At 38.8% G+C, this 20063-nt stretch overlaps 1 protein-coding gene across 1 annotated transcript in view; it reads left to right on the top strand.

Moving 5' to 3' along the window:
* The window catches only part of Met (MET proto-oncogene, receptor tyrosine kinase), a 110603-nt gene extending 101561 nt beyond the window's left edge, over nt 1-9042 (top strand). Inside the window, exons 20-21 of the mRNA XM_047560481.1 lie at nt 6589-6725; nt 6835-9042. Coding sequence (XP_047416437.1) covers nt 6589-6725; nt 6835-7045 — 348 coding nt within the window. The 3' untranslated portion in view covers nt 7046-9042. The remainder of the gene's footprint in view (nt 1-6588; nt 6726-6834) is intronic.
* Nucleotides 9043-20063: the final 11021 nt, after the last annotated feature.

The following is a 20063-nucleotide window of genomic DNA, read 5'->3' as shown; positions in this document are numbered from 1 at the left end:
GACTTAAACAGTAGAAGTTTATTTATAACAGTTCAGGAGTCCAGGAGTCCAAGACCAGGGTGCCAGCATGGTCAAGTTCTGGTAAGGGCCCTCTTCCTGCCTTGTAGATAGCCACCTTTTTGCTATGCCCTCACTTAGTTGAGAGAAAATGAGGGCAAACTCTCTAGTGTCTCTTCGAATAAGGGCACTTATCCCACGTAAGGACCCCACCCTCATGACCTCATCTAAACCTAATTACCTCTTAATGGCCCATCTCCAAACATTGTCACATGCCAGAGGTCAAGCCTTGAAATATGCTCTTGAGAGTCCCAAAGTAATTATTCAGAAAACCTACATATATGAAGTGAGGGAAGAAAGAGAAAGGTGGAAGACGCTGGAGAAGAAACTACCATGAGAGCCAGACGAAGAGAAAGTTTCAAGAATCTGGGATGGTTACCAGGTCCATTGCTGCTTACTGTATAAGATGGGTCTTGGAAACTGAGCCACTTGAGTGATTAGAAGGTCCAAGGTGTGCCAAGGAGCCTGGGCATTGAATGGAATGGCAAGTGTATACTTACTCTGTTGTGTATAACAGATCAAGACAACTGTGATATCTGGAAGGAGAGAAACAGTTGACATTTCCACCCTTAAGGGTAACAACTGAGAAAGAAGAAAGTGCAAACTCAGGATATCTGCAAACAACTTGGGCTGCAAATAATGTTCATGGAGGCTATGTTCATCAAATGAGAAAGAATTGGCAGCTATTGAGAGATGACAGGGAACAGGATCTGAGTGTAGTATAGGGAATGCAGAAGTCATCTTACTCCCATCCTTGAGTCAGCAAGAGGGAGAGGTGTGGCCTCTATTGGTAGGTCAAAGAAATTATGGTTATCAAGTGAAAACCAAGCTTCAGTTCCTGTAAAGAGGTAGAGGAAATGCTAGAAAGTAAACTGAGGTGACTGGCTTTTTTTTTTTTTTTCAATAAACTGTGTCATCAGTTATGGCAGAAGAATTGGGACTTCTAGGTATGTAAGACTGAGACGAGAAAGTGATAAACCATGGTGAAGCTTAATGCCTGGGGTTTGACCCTGAAAGATTCTAAAAGAGATGATAGAAGTGAGTCCTAGAGAGGGAGGCTGGGGCTTGTTAGTGATGGTAGCAGGTGAAGGCATAAGGTAGGGAGACGTGATCCACCCTCAGAGAACATACTGTTCATTCAGACTTGACTCCCAGTCTGCCCTTAAGGGCTGGAGCCAGCTCTTACAACTCCATAAGGAGATAAAATCCAGTGTTTTAAAATAGGTAACAGATTTGAATAGACATTTTGCCAAAAAGATGTATAGCTAGCTAACACCCACATGAAAACTTATGCCACATGAAGACTTTTAGGCAAATGATCACAGTAGTTTATTCACAATGGTCAAAAAGCAGGGGCAATCTTAATGTTCATCAACTGGTGAATGGACAAACAAAATGTGGTACATCCATAGAACGGAATGATTCCATTCAACGGTGTAACAGAACTACTGACATGGATAAACCTCACGAACATCATGTTAAGTGAAAGAAGATAGACTCAAAAGATTACATGTTGTACTCAGCACCACATAAATGAATAAAATAAAGACTTTGCGTCCCTCTACAACTAAAAAAAATGTTTTAAAAAGATTACATGTTGAATGATCCCATTTACATGAAATTTCTGGAATGAGGTAGAACTTTAGAGAAAGAAATCAGATCAGTGGTTGCCTGGGCAGTGAATGGGCATGAGGATTGACAACAAATGGGCATGAGGGAACTTTCTTGAATGTTGAAAGTGATCTAAAACTAAATTGCAATGATAGGTATAAACTATGTTTACTGGACATCACTAACTATGTACTTACAATTTATGTATCCTACAACCCATAAATTATACATCGGCAAAGCTGATTTTTTTTAAAAAAGAGGTTCTAATGAAATTTTCTATGTTCAAGGCAGAAGTTGGGATTCTGAGCTTTTTGACAACACACAAACACCACTATCACTGACTCCTCGCCAAACACACACAGCATGAAGGCCAATGCTTCTCACATAGCAAGAGGCAATTTTTTAAATTACCCTTTTTAAAAATTGTGCTATTTTATCTTTTTATTGAGTTGTAAGAGTTGGCTCCAGTTCTTAATAGCAGACTGGAGTCAGCCTGAGGTACTTGACTGGAAATTTCTCTTATGTAAATAAGACAATGTTCTCTCCATCTCCTTGAAAGACACTGTACTATATGACATAAAGGCGAAACCTGAGTAACCCACACACACAATGCTTCTTTGGCAAGTGGTTGCTAATTGCCTGTATAAATTTGCACAAAGACAGCACGGTCTTTGGAATGTTGACATGAAACATTTCCAAAAGCATGTATGCATGTTGAGACCTACAGACAAAAACTTGCCTGCTAGCAGGCAGATTCTCTTTCTAGCAAATGCCCAGGTGGAGTTTGGCTAACTCAATACTCTTGAGTCCATTCAAACAAATTATTGTGTTGCTCCCCTTGAAATTACTCACACCCAGCATTGTGCAGTGTTCCACCCTCGGCAGCAGTTCTCTCATTAAAGTCTGTATGGACTTCTCTGTTCAGTCTGGCAGCTTCTTCTCAACTCTCTTCTTGCCTCATCTTTCTGAAGCATTTAACATTGTTGACCATTCCTTCCGTCTTGAAATTTTCCCTTCCTTTGGTTCTAGGTGGTTTCTAAATCATATGGTTTTCCCCCTCCCTCTCGGTTGTGTTTTCTTTATCCTTGACTGCTTCTCTTCTTTCTCTTACCCACTAGATGTAGCTATCCCCCAGGATTTTTGTCTTCAGGGATAGACCATTTCCATCAACAATCTCCTTTGGCCCACTCTTTCTGGAGGCTCTGGTCAGCTGATATCATTTGATCACAAATTTGTCTTGTTCAAAATCAAATACTTTCCCACCGCAATTCCTCCCTTCCTTTTTTCTATCAATGTCCATCATATTGTGCCACGTACCTAGTCCTCACTGCTTGTAGTGCAGTTCTTCAAGTTTTGGCCAATGCATCACAATCAGGATGTAGAATTTCCATCATCCAGAATATTTTCTTGCACCCTTTCGTAGTCACCCTCTACCTTATCCCTAGGACCTGGAAATCATTGATTTCTTTTCTATATCTATAGTTCGTATTTTTCCCCCCTGGAATGTCATATAAATTGAATCATACAGCCAGTAGCCTTTTGAATCTGTTGCCTTTCATTTAATAAAATGCATTCGAGAGATATCCATGTTGCTATGTCAGTAATATCAATGTATCAGTAGTTCAATCTTCTTATCAATTTAAAAATGCATAAAATTTACTGTCTTATCCACTTGTGAGTGTACAGTGCAGTAATGTTAGCTCTGTTGCACCTTGTCATGCAAGGACAAGATTTCTAGAATTTATTATTCTCACGAAACTGAAACTTAAGGATCCACTGAACAAAGACTCTCTTTCTCCCTTCCCCCTCAGTCCCTGGCAATCACCATTCTATAATTTCTGTCTCTAAGAGTTTGACTATGTTAGGTACATCATAAAAATGGAATTATTCAGTGTTTGTCTTTTTGTGACTGTCTTGTTTCCCTTAGCATAATGTTCTCAAGTCTTGTCCATAACAGCATTTGACAAGGTTTCCTTTTTTTTAAGGCTGAATAATATTCTATGTATGTATAGACAACATTTCCTTTGTCTAGTGATCTATTGATGGACCTTTAGGCTCTTTCACTTCTTGGCTATTGTGAATAGTGCTGCAGTGACAATGGTTGTGCAAATTTCCCTTTGAGATCCCATTTTCAATTGTTTTGGAGCGATAACCTGAAGTGGGATTGCTGGGTCATATAGTGGCTCTATGTTCAATTTTTTGAAGAACTTTGGTCCTGTTTTCTATAAGAGAGTAGTTCATTCCTTCTTATTTTTGAATAGTATATCATTGCCCAGATGCACCATATTTAATTCATCCATTTACCAGTCGAAGGACTTTTGAATTCTATTTTTAGGCAGGTGGTTCTATATAATTACAAGTGTTGAGACATTGGCTTAAAAGTTTTTGAGTGAACAGGTTTTTTATTTCTTTGGGGTAAATGCTTAGGAGTAAGACCACTGGGTTGTAAGTTAAGTGTATGTCCCATTTTATGAGAAATTATTGCCTAATTCCTATATTCCTCAGGAATTTATACAACTCTGCCCCTTTTTAAATGAATTTGTCTCAGACAGACCTGCAGGTAGCCGAGGCTCTTCATTGAGAAGCCCGGATCACAGAACTGGACAATCTCTGAGAACTTTGGTTTTCTCATCCTTAAAACATCCACAGGATGAGTTACATTAAAGGACTATGACCAATTACAGTCAATTATGAGGATTAAATAAAATGATGTTTTATAAAAGGCATGATGCATGCCTCACCATATGATGGATACCCTCTTCCACCACCCTGATTTGGGAGTAAAGCCCCTCAGGCTTTGTGTGTCAGTGTGCTGTAGCGTCCTCACCTGTTCTTATTCAGAAGTCTCTTAAGTGGTCTCTGTGTTGTGGACCCACTTCTCCTTTTTGTCTTTAACTTGGTGTTTACAGAGGCAGTCTCCAGGAACACAACTCAGTCACGTGCCACCAATTTCAGGATAGCCCACTTTCAACATTTAAAAACCTCCGCTGCACAGCACCATTTCAGCCTCATCTATCCCCAGTCCCCTTGCCTACTCCACACACCTAGCAGCGTGAGTGCTGGTACTTGGGGCTCAATAAAAACGCATGTACTCTTGCCTCTGGGCCCACCCCTTCCATCTGGACACTTTCTGCCCTCGAATTACATGAACCTATGAAACAAATTCCCCCTGTTCCTAGGACCCACTTTTGACACTCTTCCTGAAGGCTTTCTCAGTAGCCACTATTATCTCTTTGACTTCTCACAGCACTTCGACCTCTTTTGTATTATTGCTGTATGTTACAAGCATTACCTTATTGTTCTGTGTGACAGTTATCTGCACAATGCTCAACCCTTTTAATCAGCCCTGGGACTTATCCCAGAACTTGGACAGTAACCTACTTGTACATGATCAAAGGTCAGTAGATACTTATTCAGTTGATTCAAATTTTAATGCAAATTCTGGAACTTGAAGTTAACACAATAAAGTTGTCAGAATGACTCATAAGATTTTCAGGCTAAGAAAATTTCAATTTTGAAAGGCTGAGTTAGAGAGCAAAGTTACCTGGCTCCCATCTCAGCAGGGGTTTAAGTTCTCTATGTGGATCAAGGCATTCATCGCCTTAAAAAGCTCTTGCACTTGTGCAAAGGGAAAGAGCTATTCATGGAGATTTGTATCAGCAGGTACCATATCTACCTCATTTCTTTCAGTCACAGAAATCAAAAACATGCATTATTCTCCTTCTTGCTGAGTATTATAAGCTCTATTTGCTTCTCAGTTTTACATTTTCCTACTCCCCCTGTCTTTCCTCTCCAAGTGTCTTTAATTCAGGGCTTCCTGTCCTCCCCCGTATGTGTCTTGGTCTGGAAGCATTGCCTAGCAAGAGCTGATGTCCTGGGTCCTCTGCACAGGGTGACCTGCACTCGCTGACTTACTCTTGTGTCATGCTCACCTTGGCACATGTCCAGGGAGAGATAATGTGCATGACCTGGTCTGTTCTGAGTAGAGTGCTTTAAATCAAGAAATTGCATATTTAGTGAAGTTCAGGAGACCCAGTAAGACCCAAGGGTCAAGAACTCTGAAATGTGTATCCTAGTGTAAATTCAGATATATTAGGGAATTTCAGCAAGTCATTTAACCTCTTCGTGTCTGTGATCTTCCTATGAAGTACTGAAGCAGCTATTTTATACTCATCTAGTACTTTAACAATTTTTAATTACATATTTTTGAAATTAATTTTCAACAGTGATCCTTGTTGCCCAATGGTTTTATTACATATGATTCTTAATATGGATTTTTACTTATACTGATTTAGATCTTCTCTTTTAACATTAACCTTTAGATATGATTACTTTTCTTAAAGACTATTGACATTCATTTTGAAATCCCACAAATTTAACTTCTCTAAAGCTTCTTTTATCTTCCTCTTTTATGAATAATCTGAAATCGTGGCAAAGTTATTGAAAGGAGGACAGAGATGTGCTGATGCATTGACCCTCACAAGAGAAAACTTGAAATAGACTCTGTCAACTACAGATGAACTCTTGATCATTATGTGGACTTCAGATTTTTTTTTTTTTTTAATTTTGAGATGGGTCTCTCTAAGTTACTTAGGACCTTGCCAGGTTGCTGGGGCTGGCTTTGAACTTGTAATCCTCCTGCCTCCACCTCCCAACCTCCTGGGATTGCAGGCGTGAGCCACCACACCCAGCTCAGATATTCTTTTTTGAAAACTACATTTACGTGTAACTAAACCTGATCATTTAAACAGGTCATGAAATGTATGGCTTAATAATTGCCTTTAAGGAAACCGTTTCCCCACCATAGCAATGGTATTGACAATGTTAAGCCAAGCTTAGTTACCAAGACCTACTGATTCCCTTTCCTGTATTTATTGTCACACCCTCTGGCCTGAATTCTCCTTTTTCTTGTTTTAACAGTGGTCCTTTGGTGTGCTTCTCTGGGAGCTGATGACAAGGGGAGCCCCACCTTATCCCGATGTGAACACCTTTGATATCACCGTGTACCTGTTGCAGGGTAGAAGGCTCTTACAACCTGAGTACTGCCCAGATCCCTTGTAAGTAGGAATCCCAACAGGATCTTCTGTAGCTAGTTCTTATATGCTTTACTTTTGCAGAAGTGCTTGCCTCCAAGGTATCTTTCAACAGCATTTCTTTCTGAAACAGATATGAAGTGATGCTTAAATGTTGGCACCCCAAAGCGGAAATGCGCCCATCCTTCTCTGAGCTGGTCTCCAGGATATCTGCCATCTTTTCCACTTTCATCGGAGAGCACTATGTCCATGTGAACGCTACCTATGTGAATGTAAAGTGTGTTGCTCCATATCCTTCTCTCTTGTCATCACAAGATAACGTCGATGGTGTGGTGGACACATGAAGGATGGGAACCCCACAGCCTGCTTCTGAGCAACGTCATCGTACTTGCCCAAAGAACAGTCCACACTTTCTCCGACAGTTTTCATGACCTAGCCTCAGAAAGGCAATTTGGTATTTTTTACTTTTGCCAAAACTGCACCAGTATAAGACTTTGTATTGTTATTTGAACTGCTGGATTCTAAGGAATTTCTCATCTGACAAAGCATCAGAAAGAGAAGCTTGGTCCCAGGGACCAGTGACCAATGGCCACCTGCAACTATGACAACGCTCCTGTTGCATTGGAGTCCAAAACCTGAATTCTAGGTTGAAATTTCTAAAAAGTCAGAATCTCACTTGATTTCATATGAGACTCTGATACAACAAATTTTGAGGGCTTCTTAATCACAGAAAATTCAGAAAAGAGTGCTGTCTGCAACAGATGTGGCAGGACCAGACCACACATTTAGAATTCTAGTGTTTTAAAGAAATTTTGTGTGTCATTGGTCAGGAACACTTCTTATTACTGATGATGTCATTTACCCATTAGGCAGACATTCCCTTTTAAATTTTCGTATGCACATTCCTTTGGTTGGAGGAATGTCCATAGACAATGCCAAGTTTCAAAATAGCATGACACAGGTATGTTTGTAAATTAACAGGGATATTTACATATTGTACATAGACAACATTAGGAAGGTTTGAATAAAATAGCTTAGTCACAATGAAATATTTAGTTGTCATCTAAAAATCAACTGAGAAAATTACCATTCTGATCAAATGAATGTGGACATTTGGACATTTTGTCTGTATTTTTTTAATGTCAACATGGGAAATAAACAAGTAATTTGTGATGGTAAATATTTTTAAAGGTAACCCAGCATGTTTTTAAAGTAGAATACGACTGACTGGAAGGTTCATTGGTTTCAACCACTGTTCCTATGCAGAACAGAGACAGGATCAGTGGATCGAAATGTTAACCTTCTCAGGTGGCACTTCCCACCTCACAGACAATTGGGCACAAAAAGTTGGGGGAGTCTGTTTTCCATTAGAACATGTTTTGTGTTAAGCAAAACATATTTTAGAAACAAACAAAGGTAATTAAAAATCCTGGCTATTTTGCCTGGATAAATAATTACTTTGGTCAGGAATTTTGTGATGTTTCATTCAGTTGAATTTTGTGCTTACTACTGTATAGTGCATGTGCCGTAGTTTATTCTAACTGGTTTTGTTGATGTAAACACTGAAAGTATTATATTTTTATAGAAATGTTTATTTTTAATGATATAAGAAAAATTTTGTTAGGCCACAAAAACACTGCACTGTGAACATTTCAGAAAAGGTATGTCAGACTTGGATCAATAACAGCATGATTTTAAATGACTGTAAATAGTGATAAGGAAATGTACCAATTGCCAGTACACTCCACCCTCATTACATCATCAGGACTTGAAGCCACGGGTGAACAGAGCAAGCTGCAATGAGGGTGTGTTACACTGAAACCCCATAATTGAGTTCGGCTGTCCTTGCGGGGAAGTGATTGCAACCAAATGATCTTTGACAATGGTGGGACTCACCAGAAGGCAGGAGCTGTGCTGCAGAGATATATCAGTTCTACTACTTCCAAAATGTGAAGAGTAAGATTAATTCACAGAATATTGTAAATGGTGAATGCCGGAAAAACATCTGCTCTGCAGAAAGAAAGAGCTGTCTCTACAAGGTTAAGAGATTGAGTGCACCGAGAACAGAGAACTTGCGGAAACCACCCCTCAACAGGACTGCACACCTGTATATACGTGCTTGAGAAAGCTGCAATGTGAAAATTGTATTTTCTATTTATGAACTTGTCCTTAGGTTAATGTGTCTGGACAGATTGTGGGCGTAAGTGACTCTGCTAAGAATTAGATACTTGTTCCTGCCTATAGTTGCAGTTGAACTGAATGGTACTTTATATGTTAATAGTTGTTGTTCTGATCAATCATACAGTTAAAATAAAGTGATGTAACATCTTGTGTACTGAGAGTTGGTTATTACTAGTCCTGCTTAATTACCTTCTCCATTTACATAATAACAGAGGAAGCCTAAGATTGATTTCACATGGCTACATCGAGTCAGGTTAGCTCATGGGCAGTAGCTAAAAAAATGTACACACCTAAATCTCTGGAAATCTCTCTTTCTAAGGGTGGTTTGCCCTGAGTTCCCAAATTAACTTCATATTTTTGACAGTCTTTCAACTGCTAGAGCACTGGTTTCTATTTTAGCTAGGTGCTCTTCTCCAGCAAGATGTATTCCTTGGGCCAAAAGATAAGATGATGGAGTTGCAACCGCATAATTGGCACAGAGATAAATACCCAGGTAGGGATTGGAGAGAGATGTCTTCTTGTACACTGAAAACTATTCTTTTCATCTACATGTGAGCCCACCCTTCTGAGCCTTTAGTTACCAAAGAAACTACCTTCAGGTTATCTCCACAGATATTCTTGATATGGTAATGGAACTCAAAGGCAATGTTTCTGCTATCTAAGAATTGTGTAGCACTTGGGTAAATGTGATTTTTAAAAGATCAATTATGGTTTGGATGTGAGGTGTCCCCCAAAAACTCACATGTGAGACAATGCAAGAAGGTTCAGAGGAGAAATGATTGGGTTGTGAGAGTCTTAACCCAACCAGCGATTAATCCCCTAAGGGGATTAACTGAGTGCTAACTGAAGTGGTCAGATGTCTGGGGGAGATGGGAACTGGGGGTATGACTTTGGGGTATATATTTTGTATCTGGAGAATGGAGTTTACCTCTCCCTTTCCCTGCTTTCTGATCATGTGAGCCACTTCCCTCTGCCATACTCTTCCACCATGATGTTCGGCCTCACCTTGAGCTCCAAGAAATGAACCTGGCTCTCTGTGTACTGAGACCTCTGAAACTGTAAGCCTCCAAATAAGTTTTTCTTCCCTGAAATTATTCTGATCATATCTTTTAGTCACAGCAGCAAAAAAAGAGCTGACTAAAACAAGACCCACGTTTAAACTGAGGGCTACAAAATACAGAGGGGGCTGATCCTTTACTAGAAGCAAATCCAGTCCCTGTACACAGCCAAACTCCCTCTCAGTCAAGAGATTCATTCCTTAGGAACTTCAACCACTTCTTTATACCCCATAAAGACAAGAGCCTGTCATCTTTATATCCCTAGTATCTAGAACTTAGTAAATTCTCAAATAATTGCTGAACAGAAACAGCAGTTTTATATCCTCAGTCGATCACTTTAAACCACCGTGGAGAAAGTTATTGTTTATGTAGCTCCCATGATATTTAGCAAACAGTGTCATGAGGAAAGAGGTGAAGGGACCTTCTGGAGAAAGAGGGTTAAAAAGATTTCCCTTTGCAAAGTTTTTCCTGGTTCTCTGAATTTTTGATTACCTTGTAATTAATTTTTCATTTCATGGTATATAGTCATCAGTTATATTTTTACTCTCTATGGGGCAGATTCCATCCTTAAAGAAATAAAGAGAAGATAAATAAAAACTGTAAAAATACATCAAATGTTTGAATGCTGACATCTCACATTGTTAATCTACCCAATTTAGTTCAGGAAATAAGAGCATTAAATGAAAGAAATTGATTGATATTTTATTTAATTAAATATTTATCAAGCACCTGTGTTTATCAGACACTGTTAGGTAATAGGAATATAAAATTGTCTTTATCACTCCAAGGAATTTAATGGAAGATACAGACAAAATTATGTAATTAGTGAATATCAGAATATGCATTTCTTGGATCTGTAAAATGTCTATGGGAAGCACAATATTTTAAAGATTCAAAATGTACAGGCTCTTGGGCAAATTGAACAAACCCTGACTCACCTTGGGCAACATTCTGAACCTCTGTAGACCTGCTTCTCATTGGTCAAATACCTTATGAAGTGTTTGAGGACTGAAAATGAGCGTGTGAAGGCCCCTGGTACACCATAGTTGCTCAATACTTGCCATACTATTATCATCTTTAGTCTAAGACAATAAAAACCCAAGTAAATGGAACCTGTGGTTGGTCAGAAAGGGCCCTTATAGAGGTTTAAGTCTTCCTCCACCTCATAAAAATCTGTGATTCTACCTGGTCCTACAGCACTGATTCATGAGACGGAGAGTGGCAGATTGGAAGAGTGACAGGACAGTGGCATCTTTCCCCTGCATGCAGGACATCTTAGGATATCTCCATCTCTTCCATCTCTTCTTTCCTTTAGTCACTTTTCCATAAATATTTGTTTTATGTGTCATGTTCACTCTATACATAATACTCGGGTTTTGCTGAAGTGTTCCAAATGCATAAGGAGTGTAACCAGGAGCCTGCAACTACATTATTTTGAAATTATTATTCTCTGATGTATTTTAACCCTTACCACCAACCCCTCCTCACAGCCCCACTCCCCCACCCAATCAGTCATCCAGGATGATTGCCATGTGGCTTATTTCACCTGCCATTGTACTGCTACTGATTCTAGGGTGGAATACACCCTGGGAGAGGAACAGGGGCCTAAGCATTAGAGAAGCCCCCACCATTACTTAGGGTCCTTTGAGAGATCAATAGCTAAAAACTGGGACCTGGGGTAATAGGATAAGGGAAATAACACATAAAGTGAAACTGTGCTAACATGTGATTTTTCCCAGTTTACTTTTGTTTTCCAGTGAATGTCTGTTTTTTTTCCCCCTTAGCCTTTAGACCTAGAATACACAACAGACAGAGAAAAGATCAGTCCATCTAAATTACATGAATGTTGTGTAAAGGTGCAATCATAGGAGGTACAGGCCTCAGCACTGGTGTCCAGAGATTATTGCTGTTCCCTATTTTGCTCAAATAGGTAGTTAATGATTACTGAGGTTCCAGTAGAGGCACACTAAGCACCATCATTTCTTTAGTTACATACTGTGTGTTTGGAAGATAAGGAATACTTCGTGCATGTTCTTGTCCATCCAGATGACTGGACACATACAGGTTTAGTCACAGACACAATTCACTCTTGTGGCACTTCAGTCAATTGCAGGAAGTAGAAGGTATGTAAGCGCCATGCCCCAAAGGAGAAGACACTTATGCTATTTCTCCTTCCTGAACTTGACCTTTTTCTTCGGAACTATTTCAATTCCCTATCTATCAAAAAACTACAAAGAACTTCAGTCATAAACCAGTGAAATATTTCAGTTAGTGAATTGAAGGTAATAAAACAGAGACTTGCCCAAACTGTCCTTTATTGTAAATTACTCTAACAGTCTAGATTACGTCAGCCAAAGGTATTGATCACAACCCTGAGAGGTTTATAACTACTATTGACTTACCATGTGACCCTGGAGCAGAAATCTAGGAAAATTGCAAAAGCATATCTATGGTAATGAAAAGTCCATCATTAACAGAACTCACCATCTTGTCATCCCACCAGCACTGTGTTGGTTTCGAGGCAAAAACTGAATAAATACTGGAATCAGTAGGAACTGCTGTTTTCTCCCTTTTCTCCAGAAGATGTTTCTGAACTAATCTGATGAATGTGTTTTCCTTCTTATCAATAAAAAGTGTAGGTTTGAAAAAATTGATATGAATCATTAGTACATGTAAAATAAGTATGCAAACATCCAAAGAGCTACTAATCCATTATTATTATTATTATTATTATTATTATTACCATTATTAAGAGCTAGAGTTCCCCATATGGATCAGTTTAGAATAGGCTTCAAAGACATTTTTCTGGACAGTTAAATCCTACCTAGTCAAGCACTCTGAAAACCAGGTAGTCTTACAAAGAAGAGCTGAAAATGGCCAGAGCTTGGATACATAAACAGAAATTTCTAATTTAGATAAGCTACTAATTCAACATTATTTTGCAGCTCTGGACCCAGATCACAACAATAATTAATTTTTAGCCCTTTCTTGAAAAGGAGCCCTTTGTCTTTATTGATGTGCCTTTTTACTGTCATATGAGTCTATTCCTTTCACCACATGAGTTTCAGGCTGGCAGAAACAGCCACTAATCCTTAGACCTCTCAGCTGGAACGACAAAAATGCATAAAATCTTACCAGGCCAAAAGAGATCAACTTTAAAAATCTTTGGCATCCCAACATGTCAGTACTGTTTTTCTCCCCAAACCATTTGTGTTCCTCATTTATGGTCCATGGCATCTGTAATACCAGTTCCCTTTTTTATGGAACAGCCTGGAATTTTTAAGCACCCTATTTCATCGACCTTCTGTGGTTGGTAATAATTTTAACAGTGTTTCGTGAGTTGTCTTCTTTCTGTCTCTGATTCTAAGAGTGCTGGGCAGTGGTCATGGGCTCTGCCAGCGAAGCCCTCACTTTGACATTTGCCACTTTGTTCCTGTGACATCTGCTCTTTCCATTATTGTCGAGCAAGCTTTCCTTTTGCAGAACTGTGACTAAACAACCACCATATTCATCAGTGGCAACAATTCTTGTAAACAAGAAATGCCAAATTCAGACCCTTTGTGAAATCCTGCCCCGAGAGACCACACTTCAGTCACGTGGTCCTCAGAGACAATTTCAGAAGCCCCAATAAAGAGAAATCCAAATATCCTATTGTGCTACTGCTGCAAAGTGGTTTCAACGTGTTGTTGAGCTGTGAGACTTAAACAGAATCTGAATGAGCTTCAGTGGTAGCCACACAGTCTATGGAAACACCTGGATCAAGAAGCTGCAAATCATTCTCATAAAGATTTTTTTTAATTTTTTTTTTTCAGAAAGAAAATGTCCAGTTTAAAATTACACATTTTGTTTTGAAAATGAACTTAATTGATAAAAAATAATGATAACAATAATGACCTCATCCCAGGGCATGTCACAGGAATTAATGGCTGTCTCAAAACTAATGGGCTAAGGTAATGCTCTCAGGGATTAGTCTTGCTTCATGAAATGTTGTTACTTTAGTAAACGAATGCTTAAAATGACAGAAAGTACAAAATCAGGGCTGGTTGACTCACAGGGGGAAAAAAAGCTAAAGTGAAAATGTCATGTGCTGCTCTTACTTAATTTTTTACTTATAAGTGATTCAGAAAATATATATCTTTTATGGTTTTTTGGCTTTCATACATCTGTCTCATAATTTTACTCTGAGAATGTGTTTATTTATGATTCAGTTTAATTGACAGAGAATTAACTTGTTAATAAAAATACAACTCCCTCTAGTGCAAACATATTGAATTTCCTAAAATTATGTTTGCCTTGAATCATTTTATCCTAAATCTCTGATCTGAAGAGGATGTGGTTCCTCCATGTAGGTTAAGTATTGCCTCCAAATTATACTTGGCTTAAAAGTCATCATTCAACATCTTTTTCCAAGATTATTCTAACAGCTGACCTCTTGGTTATGCCCTCTCCATATTGCCACTGCCTCATAACTTAAAAACAGCTGCCAAAATTATATATCTGGTCATGACACTTACATGCTTGAACATCTATGCTCACTTTTAGACCAATCCTTTTGGTTCATTTCTTTTTACTATAAAACATATTCTCATGGAAAATTTTGTAAACTGGTCAAAAAGTTGTAAAGTAGATGGAAAATATCCTCTGGCCACTTTCTCTCTCCCTCCTCCAGCCTCACTCCCTGTGGGTAATGGATGTTACCACTCTCTTATATATTATTCCAGAAAAGTTCCACCCCACGACAGGTCTAAACCAAGCCAGACATGTAAGTACAGCCTTCATTAACCTCCCTCTTTATTAACTAAACTCTATTACTCAGCCTGAGCTCCCCAGATGAAGGGATTGTCTCTCTACCTCTGTGACTTTGAACTCTCACCAAAATACCCTCCTTTGGACTATGAGCTATATAAACAGGGCTAGATTAAGCTATTTGAACCAATCCTATGCCCCACTGGCTTATAATTTGGTTTCTCAACTTCTATTTAGATGGAAGAGGAGACTGAAATGATTTTCACTCAAAAAATTAAAGAAACAGATTTACTTATTTCCATTTGCCAAAGCAAAATAAATGTAGTTTTAAAAAATTAGCAAAGTATCACACTTTTAAAAAAATCTGCCTCCTCTTTTCCAATGGAAGTTTCCAGACTGCTTGAAAGTTATAAAGGGTTTTAAACTTAGACAATAAGTATAAATCACCCATTCCTTATAAACAGCATTCTGTGAGGGATTATTTTAGAATTTCAGCTGACGGATGACTTTTCACTAACTGGAACTGTACTTTCTTACGTGTGGCAAACATACACCACAGAGATGGGCTGTTTACCGTTGCCAGTTACTTTCCTTCACCCCAACTGTCCTCTTGGCAGGAGCACACCTAACCTAATTTTGTCCATTACATAAGGAGCCACATGTGGAAACCTGAATCATCTGAACATATTACTGACTTAATTCTGCCCAAGTCAGCACCTGGTAGCCTGCCTCACAGGGCACCCCTTACTCTCATTCTGGATAAGTACTAGAACAGAGTTTAGGTGGACACATCTTATAATCGGACATGGTAGGTTTGAGTCAGTTCCACCAGACCAGAGTAGAGTGATTGGAAGGCCAATTGTTTAATCCTCCTGAGCCTCAGTTTCCACATCTGTAAAATGGCTTCCTCACAAGACTGTGCAAAGATTGAATGAATCGATGCAGGCAAAGCACTTAGTAAGTGACAGTCATTATTTCTCAAGACCTTGATTTTCACTTTTGTCTTTTTATTCTTTATAACCTGCCTTACTCCACAGAAAGATTCAGTGTAGAAGATTGGGGTATAAAAGTACCCCCAGAGCTGGGGTTGTAGCTCAGTGGTAGAGCATGCTTGAGGCCCTGGGTTTGATCCTCAGCACCACATAAAAATAAACTAAAGGTATTGTGTCCACCTACAACTAAAAAAAATTTTTTTAAAAAGTACCCCCAAACAGGTCCAAAGTTTGGCATCATCCAGAAAAGTCCCTAGTCCAGCATGACTTTTACTACCTGTGTGACTGTCCATGTCACTTCATCTTTTTGTACTTTCCTTAAAAGGGAAGCTAATTATACAATGCTGAGTATATTATATGTTTTGATAAGTTGTTCTTGTGATTTTTTTCTTTTTTTTCTTTCTTTCTTTCTTTTTTTTTTTGAAACAGGGTCTCACTCTGTTGCCCAGACTGGCCTCACACTCCTGGGCTCAAACAATCCTCCTGCCTCAGCCTCCCAAGTAGCAGACTTCAGGCCCACACAACCTTTCCCAGCTATTACAATTCTTAGATTCATCAAAATAATTTTTTCACTTCGAAAATCTGCTTATAACTCATCTGACTCATAAAATTCCCTCTAATCAACCCAACACTTCCTTTGCTCCAACATAACTGCTGGAATTATTTACACAAATATGTGCTGAGACTCAAAGAGCTCAGTGCTGGAGAAGGCCTTAAACAGGCCATGGGCCTCACCCAGGGGTTCTGACACTCAGTGCTAACTGCCCCTAAACATCTCTGCGTCCTCTTCAGAGCTCACTGCCCTTTCTCAAAGATAAACATAAATGGAGATCTGAGATGGTGTCCTGTACTAACAAAAGGCATACTGAGTTTGAATCTCATCAGGGTGGTGTTTTTCCAACATAATAAATTACTCTTTGTTCAAATCAGAAACTGAATTCACTTCATTTTCCAAAATCAGTACTGCCAGGTTTCCTTGATTTAATTGTATCTTTTTTGTCTGCTGACAATGGAAAGCAGAAGAAAATATTCTTGCTAAGGAAATGAAATATTACCAAGAAAAACAGGCATTCTCATACTGTATGAGGAAGGTTTTTTTTTACCTCTCACATTCAATTTTTTATAAGAAAAAAGGTCCTTACCCTTTGAAACAACAGTATTATTGTGGTGACTATTAGGTCATATCTACACTGCCCAAAAGAAAATGTCGGAAAGAAAATTAACTAGTTCATAAGGGTATGGACGACATTATTTTCAAAAGGAAATGGTTCTTCATACATAGAAAGAATAATAAATGACAGCAAAGAGAAGCAAGAGTTGAGGTGATTATTTAAGTAAAATGAGCTTTTATTCATTGTATAGTTAACATATAGTTACTTAAAGCATCTGTGGAGTTCAGATAAAAATCATCTACAGAGAACATAATTAACCAAATCATTTCTGAAATTGTTCATTTTAGCTAAAATGGTCCTTGCTTTAATATCAGAGAACTCTGAGTCCTGGTTGATTGGTAGTGAGGACTTATAATGAAAGAACAAGGGTTTGAAGCAATATTGGGCCAGGCTCCCAACCCAGCTCTCCCACCCACTCACCATTTGCCTATGGACAAATATGGTTTTTCATTTATTTAATTTAAAAATATATTTGAGCATCTTCTACATGATAGGCACTGTTCTCAGGAAGGGAAATACAACAGGGAATATAATGACCAAGTCTGTTGCTCCCAGGAGGCTTCCTAAGCAAAGAAGCACTTATTCCAAAGCATTTATTTCAATCTATCATTAGATAAGAAGGTAGGTAGGTAGGTAGGTAGATAGATGGATAGATAATCAATCTTTATGACACAGCCATGGAACCAGAATCAGATTGCCTAAGGGATAGAAGCTCAAGGAGAGCCAAGAACACAATTTTGAGGCACCATTTAGAAGTCAAGGAAATGAGATTGAAAAAAAGTTACTTATTCATAAAATGCAAGGGTTTTTGTTTTGGTTTTTGTTTGGTATAGGGGATTGAACCCAGGGGTACTGAGCCACATCCCCAGCCCTTTTTTGTATTTTTTTATTTAGAGACAGAGTCTCACTGAGGTACTTAGGATCTTGCTAAGTTGCTGAGACTGGCTTTGAACTCACGATCCTTCTGCCTTATGTTCCAGAGTTGCTGGGATTACAGGCATGTATCACTGTGCCTGGCTAAATGCAAGGTTATTATCTAGAAAGATTAAATAAAATTATACATGTTTTGCCACTAACCTGTTAAAAATACTTAAGAAATGTTAATTTCTTCCCTTTTTATAGTCCTTTCCCTTCTCACCCACTCATGCTATGCAAATATAATCAATCTCTAACTGAACCTCTACTTACCCTAAAGAATAAAAATTTTATATTTCTTTTGGCTCAATTTATCTAGGTCCCAACTGAATGTAATGGGTAAGAGAAGACCGTACACTAGTAAGTCACCATGCATCACAATAGTAACCTCAAATGATGAGTCTCCTTATCTTCTGAAAAATTTCATGTCATTCAAATGATCCTGGCTTACATGGCTAAATTGACACAAATTACATCTCAGATTATCTTCTACTTTAAAATGGAAAATTGCTCATCCTACATTTATCTGTTCCCTTTAAACACCTTCACTCCCACCTACACTTAGATGAAAAGCATATATAATCATTATCATAATTAGAGAAAGTCCCTAAGAACAAAAAAAGTTATGACCCCAAATTAACCTAGAGTGTGTCAACATTGGGTTCAGAAAAGTTCCAAACTAGTGTGGCTTACATGAGATGAGATTCTTTCTCTTACACAGACCTGGTTAGGGGGTTGAGCAGTTGAGGGTGGTACAGAGGCCATAATGTATTGCTGGACAGCCAGCTTCCCATCTTTCTGCCCCACCATCTCAGGGTATGCTGTCAGTCCCTTTTACGCTTCTATAAAGGAAAAGCAGACACTGGGTAATTTATAATGAACAGACATTTACTAACTCATGGTTCTGGAGAAGTCTGAGGTCTAGGGACCATCATCTGAAGAGGCCTTCTTGCTGTACCATCCAATGGGAGCAAAGCAGAGATTTAAGAGAGAGAGAGAGAGAGAGAGAGAGAGAGAGAGAGAGAGAGAGAAAGGCCAAACTCATCGATTTATCAGGAACCCATTCCAGAGATACTAAGTCCATTCCCTCCGTAACAGCATTAATCCATTCATGATGGGAGAGTCCCTTTTGACTGATCAACTCTCCTTAATCCCCACCTCCCAACACTGTTGCATTGAGGAAGAAGTTTCCAACACATGCTTTCTGGGAGACTCATTCAAACCACACACATGGCTTCTATCCTCAGGATAGCCCTTGAGTTTTAGGAAGAAGGGGAAAGTCGGGTCAGCATATTTTAAGAACCTTCCTAAAAACCCTCAAAACCCTTTCACTAATATACTTGTCCAGAATGTAGTCTTAGCACTACACCTATCTTAGCACTATGCCCCCAAACTGTTTGTCGGGCAGGGGTGACTGGGAAATGTAACCCCTTCTTCTTGGCCCCGATTTGCCCAGCTAAAAACCAGGGTTGTTAAGGAAGAAGGAGAGAATATTGATATGTGTGATAGTCCTTCACAGTGCATGTGCCAGACTAATATCAACTAGTGTTTTATATGGAATAAACCATTTAGGAATCTTCCATTTTTAATGATTGGTGAAAACAGAAAATGATCTTCCTTAACACAATCACACCATCATCCATCCTGGGTCATTTTATTTCTTGCGGTCTCTGGGACTGATGGAACCCAGGGCCTTGAGGATGTTAGGTAAGTATGCTGCTGCTGAGCTATATCCCTAGTTCCATGAAGTTTTATCCCATCCAATTTCAGAAAATTCAGCATTTACAGACCCATCTATGTTGCATGAGGCATCACAAGTCCTCACATTATTTACACTTTTATTAAAAAGACAAATAAGGACAGAAGTCCTGACTGCAACAGATTATTATAATAGACATATAAATTAAGAAACTTGGGAGTTTAACATACAAAGAGATTCATTATAATAGGAGTCAAAGAAAATTTTGTGAAAGAAGCTACATGCAAGTCAGGCCTAATGGATAGGCAGGAAAAGAACCCTCTCCGTGGAGGGAATCATGCCCATAAAGAAATCAGGAAAGTACAAGAGTGGTTAGGAAACAAGAGCAATTAATTTAAATATGATAATACTTAGAAAAGTAATAGCATTGTGTCTGTTGATAATAAGCCTGGGCATCAATCCACTGTGAGCCTTCTCTGCCTATGACATAATGATCTTTTTTATAAACTCATGATCTGGGGATATGGGTTTAGAAATTCAAGGATGAGGTTGGGTGATGGGTAGGTATAATCAGAATAAAAGAGATTGAGACCTTTGTC

The sequence above is a fragment of the Sciurus carolinensis genome, chromosome 8 (assembly GCF_902686445.1).
Source record: "Sciurus carolinensis chromosome 8, mSciCar1.2, whole genome shotgun sequence".
Taxonomy (NCBI): Eukaryota; Metazoa; Chordata; class Mammalia; order Rodentia; family Sciuridae; genus Sciurus; species Sciurus carolinensis.
Note: the sequence above shows the minus strand (reverse complement) of the source record. Positions and strands in the feature narration are given on the sequence as shown.